Here is an 18381-nt window from a genome sequence, read left to right on the forward strand (position 1 = left end):
GTCCCTGTGTCTTTCAAATTGTATCTTTCAAGCAAATCAGTCTGAACCACAAGACTATCTAACCAAGGACTGTCATTGGTCTCTGCTTCCTCTGTAGAATGACCTTTTTGGGGTTGCCTTAGTATGGTGTTGAGATGGGACTGGGGCTCTGCTGTCTGTTTTCCTTCAGTAAAACAAGTGTCTCTAGGCTCAGCTATACTTGGGCATTTCTGAAGGGCATTCCTACCAGAGCTTGGGGCCTGAGATTGGGCCGGCACATGTGACAGGAAGGACTTGGCTCCCCTGATTACCTGTTTGGCCTAATCCTTCCTCCTGCAGGAGGACTATGGAAAGGTAACTGGCTTTGTGTGGGGGTTTTAAGACAGACTTCAGTGCAGATAGCAGCAGGCAATAGAGGGAGCCTGGTATTCCGAGTGCTTTCAGAATTCCTGGAGGGAATGGCATACAGCCTCCAGAACTTCTCCAAAGCCTGGCAAGAAAAAGACTTGTTTTTAGCAGAAGGGCAGACTGGAGTGGGAACCGGTATCATTTTCCAATCAAATTGCTACTTTCCAGGCTCCCGACAAATTCATAGGAAATATGGCAAGGGAAAGAGCCCTGCCCTGTCACCTTGAGGCTCTGCCGGTCCTTGATCTGATGCTCTCTTCACCCTGATCCATCTCATAACCACCTTTCCCCAGGTCCTGCTTCCCTCCTGTCTCCCCTAAGTCATTTGGTGGTTGTTGCACCTGCAGGAAACAAATGTGGAGAACATCCTGCACTCCTCCCTCCTTGTTGATTTTACCTCATTTCATTTAGAGCATTGTAACTCTTGGTCTTCCTCACCTGCATGCACACACTGGCTGAGTGATCCAAAGGCAGGCCTGATCCTGCTGCATTCACCCAGCCACCTTCTATGGCTGCTCTTGTATGTCTAGGCTTCTCCGCAGCCTCTGGGCTCTGGACTCCCCTCCATCAAGCTGAGACTTGTGCTCTGAGTTCCAGTGCTCTCTGTCTGGGCACTTACCCAGGTTGTTTCTCACTTCTTCCTGGAAAGCCCTCCCTCCCTCTCCCCCTGCCCTTCTTCTGACCCCTGTGTGCTCTGTGCTTATGATGGTCTCTCATTAGTTAGTGCTTGATGGGGACAGACACTCTGTCCCTCTTAACTCAACTCCTATTGGAGGATGGAATTGAAGCCACCAGTGGTAAAGGTGAGGCTGCCCTGCTGAGAGGGATGGGGGGGATGGAAGAGCAGGATGGTGAGGCAGGTGTGAGGAGCTCTACCCTTTTTCAGGGACAACATTCTGAACTATGATGGCCTCTGGAGAGGAGAGCTGGCCAGGGCACAGACAAGTCCTGGTCCAGAAACCCTAGTTCCCTGGGATTGATTTGGCCTCAGGAAATCAGACTTGTCCTCAAAGGTCCAAGCCATGAGCTGAAGCAGGGATAGTGTTTCCCCATGGGGGAGTCCCATCTCCCCTGAGCTGTGACTGTTGGGATCCCTCTCCCACAGTGAAGTGGTGAGGACCCATACATGACATTTTGTGTGTGGTTTTGGGTGATTCACAGTTACCCAGAGATCATGTGTGGATGTCAGACCCAGTCTTCTGGTATAAGAATTAACTCCCTTCCTGAGCACGGGGTGGAGACTGGGGTGGGTGGAGCTCTTTTCCTTTGCCCTGCACAGGGCAGACTCTTGTCCCAGGGATGGGGAGCTGAGCTGAATCAGCAGAAGGAAGGGAGGACGGTGAGAACCTGAGCAGTTCACACTATTGCCATTGGGAGCAGATGTTTGTTGGGAGCTTCGTGGGGATGGGAGGTTGGCCTGTGGACCCGATTCCAGGAGGATCAGCCTTGTGCACTGAGCTCCTCATACCTCTTAGCACAGGGTCACTTGGTGATCCTTTGAACTTAGAAATATCTTTGAAATCAGGGAGAGAGATCAGAATTTTGGTTGCTCTTGAAAAACCTGTCAGCATTTTAAGAAAGCTTTATTTTTTGTGTGTACATGCATGCATACTGGTACTGGAGCTTTGACTTAGAGTCTTCAGCTCTTGCTTAGAACCCCCCCTCCCAGGCTGGTTGTCTACTGCTTGAATCAGTTTGAATCAGATGCATTGGAGATAAGCCAGATTTGTCTGTCCAGCCTGGCTTTTAACCTCAACCCTTGGATCTCAGCCTCCTGAGCAGCTAGGGTTATAGGTGTGAGCCATTGGCGCTTGTCCTTTTTTTTTGGGGGGTGGGGATGGGGTCAGTCGTGGGGCTTGAACTCTGCACTGTTCAGCTCAAGGCGAGCGCTCTACCGGTTGAGCCACAGTGCCACTTCTGGTTTTCTAGTAGTTTATTGGAGATAAGAGTCTCATGGACTTTCCTGCCCGGGCTGGCCTTGAACTGTGAACCTCAGATCTCAGCCTCCTGAGTAGCTAGGATTATAGGTGTAAGCCACCAATGCCTGGTTTGGCGCCTGTATTAAACTTGGATTTCTAACAAAGCACAAACATATTTGTGGGAGAATGTACCTGCTGGTCTTAGACTGCCTCCCTTTGACCTTTTTTTTTTTCTTTCTGGTTCTGCTGTTGCTAGTATCTTCCTACAGAAGGAGAAAGCTCAGAGTTTACTACTGAAAGAAGTCTTGTAGACTGTCTGGCTCAATCCTTTTTTATTTTTTCTTTGTCATTTGGGCTGTGGGGCTTGAACTCTGGGCCTGGGTGCTGTCCCTCATCTCTTCAGCTTAAGGTGAGTGCTCTACCACTTGAGCCACAGCGCCACTTCTGGTTTTCTGGTGATTTATTGGAGATAAGAGTCTCATGGCCTTTCTTGCCTGGGCTGGCTTTGAACTGTAATCCTCAGTTTTCAGCCTCGTTAGTAATTAGGATTACAGGTGTGAGCCATCAGCACCCAGCAAGCTTCTACCACTGAGCCACCTTCCCACCCCCCTACTGACAGTCTTGCTCTGACCCAGGCTTTCTGAACTGCACACTTGCAAAAGGGTGGAAGCAGAGGGTTTCTTGTCCTATTGTCCTGGGAATATCTAAGACAACTGTACTTCATGCTTAGCATAGAGCAGAAATGAGGAGTTCAGGTGTTGAGGGCTCAGGACAGTATGGCCCCAGCCCAGGTGAGTTTTAGAGAACAAAGCACTGCCAAACTAGTGCCCATTGGCACAACTGAAGGGAGACTCTACTCAAACAGTTTACTCAAACAGTTGCATGTATCTTCCTGAGAGTGTTGTTTCTGATACAAGACCTCCTCTACCATTCAGAATCCAACTTCCAAACAAACTTTTGGAATGCTCCCTCTGTGTACACTGGGACTTCCTGTGTGATATTTCTGGGCATTATAGCTGGGTGTTGCTGTTGCCATCTGTCTTGGCTCACTGGATTGGATTCCCAGAGCCCCAGACTGTCTATTGCAATACAACCCAATTCAGGGATGGGGTGGCTCCTGTCCTTCTCTGTCCCCATCAGTTTCCTGGTGTAGCCAGCTGGAAGGCCAGTCCAGACCAAGCCAAGAGCCCTAGAACCTTTTCTGCTGGCTATGTGGGCCTCAAGTTCCTCTGCTAAGTTTACCCATGAGACCTGGTATCTGCTCCATTCCAGGCTCAGCCCTAGAGTTGTTGGGTTTCTTTTTGGAGGGACAGTATCGGGCTTGAACTCAGGCTCTAGGCACTGTCCCTTAGCTATTTTGCTCAAGGCTGGCATTCAACCAATTGAGCCACTCCTCCACTTCTTGCTTTTTGGCTTGTACTTTTTTTTTTTTTTGCTGGTCATGGGGCTGAACTCTGGGCCTAGGTGCTGTCCCTCAGCTCTTCAGCTCAAGGCTAGCATTCTACCACTTGGGCCACAGAACCACTTCTGGCTTTTTCTGCTTATGTGGTGCTGAAGAATCAAACCCAGGGCCTCATGCATGCAAGGCAAGCGCTCTACCACTGAGCCACCTTCCCAGCCCCAGGCTTGTACTTCTTGCAGGCTGACTACTAGGTCTTGAGCCCCTATTTCCTTTTTGCTTTTTTTGTTGTTGTTGGTAGTAGGGCTTGAACTCAGCCTGGGTGCTTTCCCTCAGCTCTCAGCTCTCTTGGAGCATTCTACCATTTGAGCCACAGTGCCACTTCCAGTTTTCTGGTGGTATATTGGAGATAAGAGTCTCGTGGACATTCCTGCCTGGGCTGTCTCTGAACCTCGATCATCAGATCTCAGCCTCCTGAGTAGCTAGGATTACAGGTGTGAGTCACTGACACCTGGCTCCTTTTTGCTTTTTGAGACTGGATTTTGCTGTATAGCCTAAGCTGGCCTCATACCCCCAGTCCTTCTGTCCTCCTACGTGCTGGAATTATAGATGTGTGCTGCCACACTGGCATACAGAATCTTATGTAGATTCTCTTCTACTCTATGCTTACATGCATCTTCATGTCCCTCCTTGTCAGCCAAGCTGAGAGCACAGGGGTCCCTGTGGATGCATTTTGTTTCATGAAAGTCTGTTTTCCTGTCATGGCTTCCCAGCGTGACTCTGCAGCCACCATCTGCTTCTTCTCTGTCTAGGAAGAGGCAGGTTCCCAGTGCAGAGATTTGAGCTTCTGTTGAAATCAGTCTTGCCCTCTTTGGCTGGAAGCATCCCTCCTTTTTTAGGTCAGGGCCTCATGTTCAGTCAGGCCTACCACCTGCAAACCAGTACGGGGGTGGGGGGACTGAGATGGGCCCTTTTTCAGGAGGTGTCAGCTGTCTGTGGTGACACCAGCTATCTAGGGCCCCAGCATTTCCTGGGGACCTGGACCTAGCAGATAGATGGCTTTCAGATCTTGTGTGACTGAGAAGACCATGCCTGGATAAGTGTCAGTGCTTCTGAGGAAGCACAAGTGTCATTAAGGGTGAGCTGAGGGCGCGCTGTGGGGTCCATTAGCCTCCTTCTTTTTTTTTTTGTGGTATGGGGTTTGAACTCAGGGCTTCCTGCTAGACCTGCACCCATCACTTAACCCCCAGCTCCCTTTTGCCACTTCTTCCCAGAGCACCTGACCATCTGAGATAGCAGTTTTGACTCCTGTTATGCTCCATAACTGACATTCAAGGTTGTGTCCAGGATTCCATGCACCTCCCAGCTTTTTCTTATTCAAGAAAGGACTTGATGGCTGGGGATGTGGCTTATTGGTAGAGTGCTTGGCCTAGCATGTATGAAGCCCTGGGTTCGATTCCTCAGTACCACATAAACAGAAAAAGCCAGAAATGGCACTGTGGCTCATGTGGTAGAGTGCTAGCCTTAAGCAAAAGAAGCTCAAGGACAGTGCCCAGGCCCTGTGTTCCCAGGACTGGCAAAAAAAAGAAAGAGAAAAAAATACGTGGAACACATTTGGGTGGGGCTGACCATCATGGAATCATCTGGAACTCACACCTGGTGGTTTTCTGAAAGTAGAAGTGCAGATTAGCTGCACATATCAATACTTGATTATTGCTAGCCAAGGACAGGTGGTGGCATACCTCATAGTTGATGGGCAGCACATCAGAACCAGAGGCTGAGGACAACTCCCTGCTCACACCTGTGTTTCCCAGAGTGCTGACCCCAGGCATGGGGCAGGTGAGCACAATATTTATACAGGAAGAGGAAGAAACCCACACCACCTATTTCTTTTTGCTCAGTAGTGCTTGGGTGTAGCATTTGAACATCCAGGTTGATTCTGGGCTCGGAGTCCAGGTCAGTCAATTGTCTGTCTCTGCCTTAGCTGGCTGAATTAGTGTTGTACACTGTGGGGCCCTGTCTTCTGAGGATTCTCCTGCCACCTCTGTGAGGGTGCAGCTCTGTGCCGGGGGCAGCCCTTTCTTGTATGCCCACACGGGAGCAGCAGCAATATGAATAGAGCTCAGAAGGAAAACACTTGTCAATACACAGCAATACATTAGACTCAAACTTACAGGCTTCCGGCCGGCCTGCCTGCCTGCCTGCCTGCCTGCCTGCCTGCCTGCTTGCTTTTTCCCTTCCTTCCTTCCTTCCTTCCTTCCTTCCTTCCTTCCTTCCTTCCTTCCTCCCTCCCTTCCTTCCTTCCTTCCTTCCTTCCTTCCTTCCTTCCTTCCTTCCTTCCTTCCTTCCTTCCTTCCTTCTTTCCTTCCTTTCTTTCTTTCTATTTTTTTAAATTTTTTATTGTGAAAATACCATACAGAGGGGTTATAATTATATGGGCAAGGTAATGAGTACATTTCTTATCAAGCATTGTTGCCTCCTCCTTTGTTTCCCCTTCCCATCCCTTCCCATCCCCCCCTTTTTTTTTTGGTCAGTCATGGGGCTTGAACTCAGTGCCTGGGTGCTGTCCCTCAGCTCTTCAGCTCAAGGCTAGCACTCTGCCACTTGAGCCACAGTGCCACTTCTCCGGTATTCTGGTATTTTATTGGAGATGAGTCTCACGAACTTTCCTGCCTGGGCTGGCTTTGAAGTGTGTGCCACCTGTGCCTGGCTCCTCCTTGAATTCTTTTGTGCAAGTTCTGCAGCTTGAACTCAGTGCCTGGGTGCTGTCCCTGAGCTTTTTATGCTTAAGGTTAGCACTCTACCACTTGAGCCACAGCTCCACTTCTGGCTTTTTGGTGGTTAATTGGAGATAAGAGCATCATGGACTTTCTTGCCTTGGTTGGCTTCGAACTGTGATCTTCAGATCTTAGCTGCCTAAGCAGCTAGGATTTACAGGTGTGAGCCACCAGTACCCCGCTCCTTCTAGGATTTTTTTTTTTTTTCTCGTGGGGCTTGAACTCTGGGCCTGGGCACTGTCTCTGAGCACTTCAGCTCAAGGCAAGTACTCTACTGTTTGAGCCACAGTGCCACTTCCCGTTTTCTGGTGGTTAATTGGAGATAAGAGTCTCATGGAGCTAGGCGCTGGTGGCTCACGCCTGTAATCCTAGCTACTCAGGAGGCTGAGATCTGAGGATCGAGGTTCAAAGTCAGCCCGGGCAGGAATGTCCATGAGACTCTTTATCTCCAATTAACCACCAGCAAACTGGAATTAGTGCTGTGGCTCAAGTGGTAAAGTGCTCACCTTGAGCTGAAGAGCTCAGGTACAGCGCTCAGGCCCAGAGTTCAAGCCCCACAGCTGACCAAAAAAAAAAGAAGTCTCATGGACTTTCCTGCCTGGGCTGGCTTTGAACCTCGATCCTCTTATTTCACCCTCCTGAGTAGCTAGGATTACAAGCACGAATCATCAGCGCCCGGCCCTTCTAGAGTTCTTGAACCCCTTGTGTCATCACAAGGGTTCATCCCAGGCTCTGCGTAAGGCAGAGCATGAGGAAAAGAAGGAGGGGAAAGAGGACATGGGCCAGCATAGGCCGTGGTGGGCAGCCTGCCTTTTTTGTTTCCTCCACGGGGCTCTGGAGACTGGTGTCAAAGAACTGGAGAGTGGTGACAGACATATGAGGGACAGCTGCTGTGTGGTCCCTCCTTTCTCCAGGGGTGTCCTGGGATGGATGAGCATTGCAGGAAGGCAGTGCTATCCTTGTGGGAAACCCTCCTGTCTGCAGCGTTCACTGACTGAACAGCCCCGGCCTCTGCACCCTGACTTATAAAATGGGGTCATGGAGCCAGCTTCCTAGGAGATACTTAGGAAGGGTTATTTCACTCCTTCCCTCCTGAGCTCCATTCTGCCACACAGCCCTGCTTTTGGTCCCAGTGTCTCTCTGATATAGGCTTGCATTGGAGCTCTGAGCCCCTGTGGTAGGGGCAAAGGCTCCTCTTGGCTTCTTTTTCCTGGGCTTGTTTCTCTGGGCACATCTGTGAAGCTTAGGCAGCTCTGGAATCAAAGTGACAGGATTGTCAGGCAGCTGTGACTTCCCAGCAGGCGGTAGCGATGGGGAGAGCATTGAAGCTCTGCAGCTTCTCTGTGTTCCTCTGCCCTTGCTGGGCAGTGAGTTGGAGGCTGCTGGCTCAGCTGATGTTCTTCAAGGAGGACTTGGAATGAACCCCAGACACAGAGGGGTGAGGTCAGTGGTTTGCTCAGCAAGAAGACCCAAGTTAGTGACGGCTTGTCATAGCTCCCAGGATCCCTGGCTGCTATCCCTGGCTCCAGCCCCTCCCTTTCCCTGTCTGCAGGGAGATGAAAATCAGTGATGCGGATATATTTATCACGTGTCTCCTCTGTGTCAGAGTGGGAGGCCCACGTTTCTATCATCCCCAGCCACCACGATGACGTTCGCATACTCTTTCATTCATTACTCACCATGTGCCCTATGAGGTGTCTGAGTAAACCTCAAGTCCAGTAAATTCTCAACAGGCTGGTGAGTGGTGGATTTGAAGCCATCTGCCTCTCCCCTGGGAGGCCCGTTCTTTCTACTCTACCATGCTGACAGGCAGGTGGGGTCCCAGAAGGGCGTACAAAGAGCTATGTGACTGTCCTAGCTCCCAGCAACACCAGAGCAGCCAAATCTGTGGTATGGATAGGGGTGGCTTTATGTGTGGACAGTGAGGGCTTTGTGGTGCTGCGAAAAACCATCCACTGAAGTCCCCAAGTGCTTGTGCAAAAAGCCTCTTGGAAGCCTGTCTATCTCACAGTCTCATTTGCATTTTGCATTTGGCTCCGTCACGTAGGCCTGCTTTTGATTAAAGACAGTGATTTACATTTTTTTGCTCTTGTTTAAATTTGACCCCCTCAGAAGGAGTTCTGCATTTGTCCTAAAGTGGCCTCCTTACATTCCCTGGATACGTATGTGTTCTGGATGAAAGATAGTGGTGGTGGTGGTGAGGCACATTCAGAATTAAGGGTAAGAGGACACAGCTGGGGAAAGCAAGGGGCCATGTAGACCTGCTAGAAACAGGTTGCAATGAGAGGGCCAAGTGCAGAATGAAGGCTAGTTTGGGAGGGTGGTGTGTCTTTTTAGAGATTTTTTTTCCCCTATAGTCAGTCATGAGACCTGAACTCTGGGCCTGGGCGCTGTCCCTCAGCTCTTCAGCTCAAGGCTAGTGCTCTACTACTTGAGCCACAGTGCCACTTCTGGCTTTTTCTGTTTATGTGGTGCTGAGGAATCAAACCCAGGGCCTCATGCATGCAAGGCAAGCACTCTACCACTGAGCCACCGTGCCAGCCTCCTTTTTAGAGATTTTTAAGACAGGAATGTCAACTCCAGGGGTTCTTCCCCTTGCTCTTAGGCAGAGACGCTGCTGGATAAGAATAAGCTGACCCTCTATAGCAAAAATAGAAAAATGAAAATAGGCTAGTACCAAACATAGACTTTTTCCATCGGTATTCTCTAAAACATATAACCATTTATTGCAGGGTACTGGTGGCTCATGTCTGTAATTTTAGCTACTCAGGAAATAGGATTGTAGTTCAAAGTCAGCTCAGACAGGAAATATCTGTGAGACTCTTACCTCCAATTAACCACCAAAAAGCTGGAGGTGGAGGCATGGCTCGAGTGGTAGAGTGCTAGCCTTGAGTGGGGAAAAAAAGCTCAGGGGTGGGCTGGGAATGTGGCCTAGCATGAATGAAGCCCCTCAGTTCGATTCCTCAGTACCACATAAACAGAAAATGCCAGAAGTGGCACTGTGGCTTCAGTGGTAGAGTGCTAGCCTTGAGCAAAAAGCAGCTCAGGGACAGTGCCCAGGCCCTGAGTACAAGCCCTAGAACTGGCCCCCCAAAAAGCTCAGGGGTAGTGCCCAGGCCCTGAGTTCAAGCCTCAGTACTGGCATACACAAACAAACAAAAACGTGGGTTGGTGGATTTCCAGGAAGCTCAAACAAGCAGTATCTGCAGAAAAGGGTATCGATGACAACTGGAGTGGGGGTTGTGTGTGGATTTGGATGCCAGTCCATGTTGTTGGTTGAAGAAGAGGAGGCCCTGAAATGGGGAGAGGCCCTGTGAAGGGTTAATGAGACTTGGGGCCAGTGAATTGTAGGTACTTGGGGAAGGAAAAGTTGATCAGAGGGAACTGACCATCCAGCTGTCTGAAGAAGGGAGAAGCTCTGGCTTGTACTGCAGCCATTCTGGGCTGTGTTCAATAGGCAAAACTTGAAAATGGGTGCCCTAAAATCAGTAAACATCGCAAAAAAGAAAAAGAAGACAGCTCATCCCAGGAACACAAAGCAAACTTTTGAACTTTTTGTTCGGGTCTCTGTGGGGCTGGTGATGACTCACTGCTGAGCCCCTCCTAACCTCTGTTGGTGATTAGCAGAAGAGAGGCCCAAGGAGCCGCCCTGCTTTGCAACAGACCCCCTTGCCTGGAAGAGCCCAGATTGCAGGAAGGGCCTGGGGTGGATTTGGAACGGCTTTGGAACGGCTGAGGACATTTCCAGTACATGAGTCTCCTGGGCTCGAGGCTGCCTGTCTTTTTGTATATGAATCTGTGTTTTACCCATTGAAGGAACTGTGGGATGGGCCTGGAATATAGCCCTCAACTTGACCTTAAAAGGTGCAGAGTCCCTGGGTGAGCTGGAGAGGTGACTGTAATGTGACTAAGAAAATGCATTCTTGGTATTCTTTTTTTTTTTTTGGTTGTTGTCATGGGGCCTGAACTCTGGGCCTGGGCCCTGTCCCTCAGCTCTTCAGCTCAAGGCTAGCGCTCTACCACTTGAGCCACTGTGCCACTTCCGGCTTTTTTTACTTATGTGATGCTGCGGAATCAAACCCAGGGCCTCATGCATGCAAGGCAAGCACTCTACCACTGAGCCACCTTCCCAGCCCACATCCAGTATTCTGGAACCACTGTGGAAAGGAGGGGGCCGCTGAACTTGGCCATGAAAACTAGTTCTTTATTAATATTATTTATTTATTTTTCTTTTGCCGGTGCAGGGGCTTGAACTCAAAGGTCTGGGCACTGTCGCTGAGCTTCTTTTTGCTCAAGGCTAGTAGTCTAGTTAGTACTCTACCATTTGAATCACAGCACCACTTCCGGCTTTTCTTATGTGGCACTGAGGAATTGAACCTAGGGCTTCGAGCATGCTAGGCAAGTATTCTACCACTAAGCCACATTATCGGCTCCGAGACTTAATTGTTTATGGTGTGAGACTCAGCTGCTCAGACAGCCTGAACTGTGGCTGAGAGCAAGCGTGTGCACATGCTCAGAGAACCTAGGCCTCTCCATCTCCTATTTCCTGCTATGGTACAACCTCCAGAGTACAATCAGATAAGGAAGCCAAAGCCAGGGGCCTACCCACTGGATGATTCATGGGACCTGGGGGCCCGGGGCAGAGGGGACTGGCAGAGTGGTGTCTGCCTAGAGCTCAGGATGATCATCACAGTTACCTTTCAGTCTTTTATTCCCTTGGATCTCTGCTTACCTGTGCCCTGTGACCTTGGGCACAAGCTGGATACCAAATAAAGTGAACCTGTCGGCACACTCATGTGTCAACCTCTCAAGGTGGGGCCTGGCAGCAGGCAGACCAGCCTCTGGTCCTTAGGAAACTAGGAAGGAGCCGCCCTATCAAGTGGGTATCTCCCCACGCTTCCTTCCCTCCACTCCCTCCCCCCAGCAGCAGGTTGAAAAATGCTCCAGTCTTCTCCTCTGCTTTCCTGTGTGTCACCCCAGCCCATACTTCCTTGGGGGATATGAGAGTAAGATGGCAGTTCCTGTTGAGTGAAGCATGAGTCAGCGAGGAAGAATTGGTGACTGAGTCTTCATAACCTCCAGGCATGACATTAAATATTCAAATGGCACTATGGTATTGATTGCTACTTGCCCATCCCCTGGAGGAGTGCCGTGCCCATTGGGGATTCAGATAATAGGGGCATCTTGGATTTAGACAGATTCCTCCAGAGCTCAAATGTCCTTTGTAAATCCCTCTGTCCCCCGTCATCATCCCTCCTCAGAGCTTGCTACCAGGAATGGTAACAAATCAGATTCTGCCTGTTCTACTGATAAAGAAGACATCCAGAGAGAGGGTGGCACGTGGGCTCCCATCTTCCTTTTGGCACTGGCTGTCTCCTCTGCTCATTGCTCCATCCCCTTTCTTCCCATTTTCAGTCATTAGGTCGCTCAGCAGTTCATCCGGCTGCTGGGAATACGGCATTGAGCAAGACAGACATGGCCCCTGCTCTCTGGCACTTAATTCTTGGAGAGGAGAACATCGACAGGAACTTGGCTTGGCAGGGGAGGACCCTTCAGAGGTGGAGTTCCTAGTCCAGGCCCTAAGTCCCTAGGCTGGGTGAGGGTAGAGTGATCTGGTCTAATTGTGGATTGCCCCTTACTTGCCACTAATCTGCCTTTCCTCCAGGACTGGACAGGACGGTTATCAGGATAAATATACCCGGCTCCCCATTCCTGGGGAGTTACTCACCCAGTCAAAGCACCCTTTGCGGATTAGATTACCTCTGTTCTAACAGCTCAAATGCTCAGGCCTGGAGGAGGCGTTAGGGGCTGGGGGCAGGGAGAGGGTGCTGCCTTCCTGCTCTCTTCTTCCTAATCTGGAAGAGCCTCACCAAAGGGGCCCTGAAGAGACCATCCCTGAGCTAGTCCAGCTGTTTACATTGCTTCTTCCTTAGGAAGGGCTGAGTCCCACTCACTGCAAACAACCCCAGCTCACAGAGCTTTAAGGGGCAACTCTTCTGTGACACTGGTTGCCACCAAGGCTGCTCAGGCAATCAGCACTGTGGCTGCATCCACCCTTGCCCATAGTTCTGGACTCAACAAGATAGGAAGGTCTTAAGGCTGGGCTTCTGTAGGTGCTCTGGGGGAGGGGACTTCAGGAGTTTGGGTTTCACAAGACACCACAAACAAGCACAGTGGTTGCAGTCATGGACCGTGATCATAGTCACAGACTATGGCCAGGGCTGTTGGGAGGGCCCTGTAGCAGTCACTTGCTGCCTGTGTGGGGGCCTTGGGAACTGTTTGCTGTTCCTTCCTCCTATTTCTCAGCTCCAAAGGAAACTGCCTGGGGCCATGAAAACTGAGTTCAGCTGGCCTACAGAAAGAGGGCTTTGAAAAGAGTATGCTTGCTGTGGGCCTCAAGAATGCAAGGCCTGGTGGAGTGAGTCTTCCTCCTAGCTAGAGCACCATCCCTCTCCTAATGCCTGGGGCTGAAGCTAGAAGGTCTGGAGTCTTGAGGTCTGGTTAGGTGGGTGAGAATTCAGGCAGGGCAGCCTGCCAATCCTGGGAAGGGAGGAGAAAATTGGCCCAAAGCTCAGTATTTACCTGTCCTAACCCTATTTCAGCCCGGGGTTTAGAGGTGGAGATCTGGTGCTGTGCTTTTCTCCAGGTTTTGTTTTGGCCAGAATGGGGCCCTTCCTGCTGGCTCAGGATTGCATAGAATGTTGACTTGGGGAGGGAGTTGCTTTTCTTTCAAGGGCTGAACACTTCTGTGAAGGATCTCCCTGGCCCAAGTGACTGACAGTATGCTGTTTCAAGCCCTGTGCTAAATGGACACTTTATGTCTGCCTTCTTGTCTGTCTGTCTATCTATGCTGGTCCTGAGGCTTTAACTGAGGTCCTGGGCACTGTTGTTGAGCTTTTTTGTTCAAGGCTAGTACTCTACCAATTGAACCACAGCTCATGGACTTTCCTGCCTGGGCTGGCTTTTGAACCTTACTCCTCAGATCTCAGCCTTCTGAGTTGCTAGGCTTACAAGTGTGAGCAGCACTCTGCTGAGTCCTATAAATAAAATGGTCATTCCTATGGGGCAGGAGAGGAAATATGAAGCACTTTGGAACATCCTATCCAAACAGCTCAGCCACTGACTGGATAGGATGTGTTGTTCTGAACCCCTTTGTGCAAATTGTAACGTCCAATATCCTCAGAACCTGGGAGGAGAGAGTGGAAGCTCTGGGTCTTGTGTTTCTCTCCCTCATCCCCCCACACACGTGAGCCATCCTGGGTGAAACTTTATCTCATCTCTCTTGGCACCTGTCTAGCACTAGGCCTCTGGTCTTGACAGTCTTTGTCACATACTAAGATGTGGTAGCCATAGGTAGGAGGAAGCCTGGCTGTAAAAGGGCTCTTACTTGTTTCTTTGCTCCATTCGCAGTGGGGGTAGAAAGGTTTGGCCTTCTGTCGGCCTCTCAGGGTCTGTCTGTCTCTGTCTCTTCTCTTTTTCTTTCTCTTGGTGCTGCGTACTGAACCCATGGCTTTATAAATAACAGGCTCTGAACTGAGCTCCACCCTCAACCCTACTGATTCTCTATAGCGCATTATTTAGTGCTGGGTGTTAGTGAGCCAGCCTGGTTTTCCAGAGGGTGGTATGGGGATGAGAGGACTCCAGAGTCTCCCTCCACTGAGCTGGTGTGGGAACTTCAGGGGCACTGACAGCTGCAACACTGGGAATGTGGGTGGACTGGCCCCTCAGGTTCTTCTCTGGCAGGCTGGAGATGTCAGCTGCTTAACCCTCTCAAGGCTACAGATCTTAGGCTTCCACCCACTTCCAGAGGATTACAGTGGTTTCTCAGGCATAGGAAAGGGCCTCTGCACGGTGTGTCAGTGTTGCTCAGGTCAGACAAAGCCGGGAAGTGGAGATGGGGTGCCTGCAGATACCACTGGAAATGAGGGAACATGTCCCTTTGAGCAGGTGAACAACTACATGTCCTTGGGTTGCACCTCCAAAAGATAGTGTTACAGGCACAGCCCCAAAGTCTTGGCACCCAGGAGACTTTGTGTTCCACTTAGTAGCGTGCTCTACTTCTGCAGCTCAGCCAACTTTTCTCAGGATTAAAACTCATGTGGCTCGGAGCTCCCTGGGTCTTCCCCAACTCAGTTGGAAAACTCTGAGATTGTCTGCCTAGTGGCAGGAAGCTGATAGGACAATGGCGCCCTCTGGTGGTTAGTGGCAAATGTCTGCAACTCTCCCTCAGCTGGATATAGCTATGTGGCCTGACTGGGGACTTTGTACCACATAGATTGCCCCCTAGCTTTGAGCCTGATCTCCTTCAGGTTTCAGGGTTTCAGTAGCTTTTTCTCTCTTCTGTGGGTGCAAGTGCCAAGGCCTATTTCTCTTGGGCCTCGGAGGTAAGACAAAAAGAGGCTGAAAACCCCCCCAAAAGAACTTTCTCCTGCAGAGTGACTAGAGTTTGGATGGTCTCAGTCTGGACCCAGAAACTTAGTGATGTTGAAGAACGTTTGAGGCCTCATTAGCCTAAATGAGTGTCCTCAGGCACCACCTGAGGACCTGGAACCTGTCCTAGCATGTGGGAAAAGGTGTGTTCCAGCGTTCTGGTGGTCTCTGACACTTTCCTTGGGGTATGAGTAGAGTTTCTTAGCATACCCCTTTGGATATTTTGAGCTGGGCAAAAAGTTGAAACTATGGCTACACTATGGGGAGCCTCTCTGGAGGAAGCTTTATCTGCTGGTGGGCTGCTTTCAATGGCTGTGTTCCTGGATCTATTGACTCAAGCCAGGGAAGGAGTTTGTTGCACTGGCAAGGGGACTTTGGCCCTTAACCATTTTGCAACCTGTGAGGAACTGTCTGGCATCTGCACCCTTCAGAATTCAAGTAAAGTTCAGAGTCTACACCTTGTCTGCCCCCTGTACGCCTGTCTTCCTTGGGTATGGGCATCTTGGGGGATAGTGACCATAAGTCCTGTCCACATCATTAGGCAAGGACTAAGGATGGAGAGGGAAGAGGAAGATGTAGCAGAGGTCCTGTGCTGGGCTTCCTCTCTCAGCTAGAAAATCATTTGGAGAAAATTGGGAAATGATAGGCCTTCTCCTTGACAGCTGCACAGGCTGTACTTGGAATGTTACTTTATTACTTTATTTTTCTAGTGAAGATTGTCATGTCCACATCTCGCCCAGATCTTACCCTTCTTGGAGGAGAATCTTTTTTTCTCTTCTTTTTTTTTCTGGATTTCACAAAGTAAATAAGTTCAGATGTTTGCAGTTCCATCTGTTACCTCTTATAACCCTGACACTGATCCTGAGGTGTAAGTTATGCACCAGATCTTACCAAGGAAAGTAAGGCTCAGAGAAGCTGAGTGATTTGCCCTCCAGAACTGCAGATCACTTTTCCACTTCTCACCCTCCCTCAGGACCAGTGTGATCTGTTGTCTCGGTGCCCTAGGTCTGCACCCTCAACCAGTAATCTAACCAGTTTGTGTATCTGTTGAAAAGGGCCTGTGGAAATCACAACCCAGCATCCAGTCTGTAAATCAGTGCTTGTGAGGCTTGATGAGTGGGCAGTAGAATCCCTGATTCACAAGTGTTTAGCAGGAAAAGCTGACCATCAGATTTCAGCTGAGTGTCTAGAGCCTAAGAGACTTTGTTCAGAGCCCAGCATTGTCATTTCATCCATCTTTGGCAGCAGGAGACAAGCCTGCCTCTGGACCTTTGTTTTGCTAGTGTCATGGTGAGGAGGAAGGCAGGTAGGACAACTTACTGCTACTATCAGCCCCACCAGGGTTACACTTGTTGCCTGCCCTGAGTAGTCTGGGGAGGTTTCCCAGTTGGCTCTGCACATCTTGGAGGAGGAGGGACCCCACCCTTGTGGGGTTGGGCCCAAAGGAAGTAGGGACACTGTGGAGCCAAGGCAGCAGGTGTGGCCCTAGAGAAACCACAGGGATTGGCCTTCAACACTCGTTCCTTTTCTGCTGTTTCCTAGACTCCCTGTAGTTCCGGTTTGTTGGTGCAGGAAGTCAGACCTCCTCCAGAGGGCCTGGAAGGGAAGGGGGTTGCATGAATTGACCTTCAGAAGTAGGAGACCAGGCCCCGTGGTCGTAATCTTAGGCCATCTGGGCATCTGTGGCCAGCCTAGGGGGGTAGGCCATCAAGACAGGCAGCCACGGCAAGGTGTGGCCCCACAGGCTTGGGTAAGAGCCTTGCTTCCTTCTCTCTTCTCTCTTCTGGGTGGGAGTTGGACTCGGGACAGGGTTGCAAGGAAGGATTAGACTGGCAGCTCTCAAAGCTTGGACCTTCTTGCCATTATTGACCTTAGACTCTTTAAATCTGAGGTCATATTGCTGTCACAGCAGCCTCTTGCAGGCTTGTGGATTCTGAGGAGTCCTGCCCTCCCTCCACCTCAAGCCTAGCATCCATAGTTGCAAAGGGAGGACAGAATTCCAGCCCTTCGGGTTATCTGGAGGATCAATGGGATCCTCCAGTGCAGTGATTTGCTAGCAAATGGGGAATAAATGCAGCTATTGCCTTTTTGACTATTATCCTGAGCACTGGGGATTGGAGAGTGAGCAGGTTCGGGAACACAGCAGGAATGAGGGTACAGCACCTGGGGCTGGCTGGGCTGTGCCCTGGGAGGGTCCTGGGTAGGGAAGGAGGAGGTGGGAAGGTCAGCAGCTCCCACCCTTGCCCTTCTAGCTGTAACCTTCATTGTCTGCAGACGGGGAGACACAAGGTTCCTACTGGGGGCTGCTGGGGGCTGGGGTAACGGAAGCTTGTTCTTAAGGGCCTGTGCTGCTGTTAAAAGCAACTTAACGGGGCCTTGGAGCCTCTGGGGCTGGGCCACTTGCCAGGCTTTGGAACACAGCCAACAGAGCAGCAGAGCAGACCTGTGAGAGCCCCCACCCCCTGCCAAGGGGATAGCGACTATTGCACTACTTCACTCAAAGCTCCCCCCTTCCCCCCCCCCCCCCAGCACCCACACACCTTACCCCATATCCTGGAGCCTCAGGAGGAACTTGGAGCTAGGGGTTCTGCTTCTACTTGGTCGAGAGGGCAGGGAGAGAAGAAGGGGGACCCCAACTGTCTTTGGGCTGAGAGAGCCTAAACGCTGGGAGTTCAGTGAGGTCCTGGCACTGCTGGGCCCCTCCCTGTGATGTGGGGCCCCTCCCACCCATTCTCCTCCGTGCCCTGCGGAATCAGAGTTCCAGGCAGGCATTTCTCACTTGGCCCAGCCAACAGCACAGCTCTGTCAGGAGGAACGCAGAGCCAGGCGCCTGACACCCAGAGGTAGGAGAGTCCCAAGCACTTTCAGGCTGGGCTTGGGGGAGAAGAGAGCAGTTTTAGGAGCCAATTCTTCGCCAGGCTGGGCTGGGCTGGCAGCTTCCTGTCCTGAGGCTAGTCATTTCTCCCTGGGGTGGGGCAGGTGCCCAGCAGTCATTAGCTCTTGAGGTATAGGCAGGCGGGGCACTGCCCCTGGAAAGTTTCCAAGAGGCCTGGCGCTCACCTTCTCCCCATACTTGCTCTTCACAGACGCCCTGCTGGCGGACTTGGAGTCCACCACCTCCCACATCTCCAAGCGGCCCGTGTTCCTGTCCGAGGAGCCCCCCTACTCCTACCCAACTGGAAACCATACCTACCAGGAGATTGCAGTGCCGCCCCCCGTCCCACCCCCGCCCTCCAGTGAGGCCCTCAATGGCACCGTCCTCGCCCCCTTAGACCAGTGGCAGCCAAGTGGCTCCCGATTCACCCACCAGCAGGTAAGGTGCCCCCCAAAGGAGCTTATCTAGCAGGGGCTTGGGGAGCTGAGGCAGGGGGGCATGGCTGTTCCCAACCGGACATTGCCCTTCCTACCCACCATGTAAGGGGGGCAGTGACCAATTATTAATCATCCAGCCAGACTGGAAATTCCCTGA

The 18381-nt window shown here is 51.0% G+C and overlaps 1 protein-coding gene across 3 annotated transcripts in view; it reads left to right on the forward strand.

Annotated features, from left to right (window-relative positions):
- Nucleotides 1-18381, forward strand: part of Pxn (paxillin) — a 50856-nt gene that overhangs the window by 21503 nt on the left and 10972 nt on the right. For all 3 annotated transcript variants that reach the window (XM_042669571.1, XM_042669569.1, XM_042669570.1), the window contains exon 2: nt 17999-18225. In XM_042669571.1, coding sequence (XP_042525505.1) covers nt 17999-18225 — 227 coding nt within the window. The remainder of the gene's footprint in view (nt 1-17998; nt 18226-18381) is intronic.

Source organism: Dipodomys spectabilis, unplaced genomic scaffold, assembly GCF_019054845.1.
Source record: "Dipodomys spectabilis isolate Male_0828 unplaced genomic scaffold, ASM1905484v1 ptg000499l, whole genome shotgun sequence".
NCBI classification, from domain to species: Eukaryota; Metazoa; Chordata; class Mammalia; order Rodentia; family Heteromyidae; genus Dipodomys; species Dipodomys spectabilis.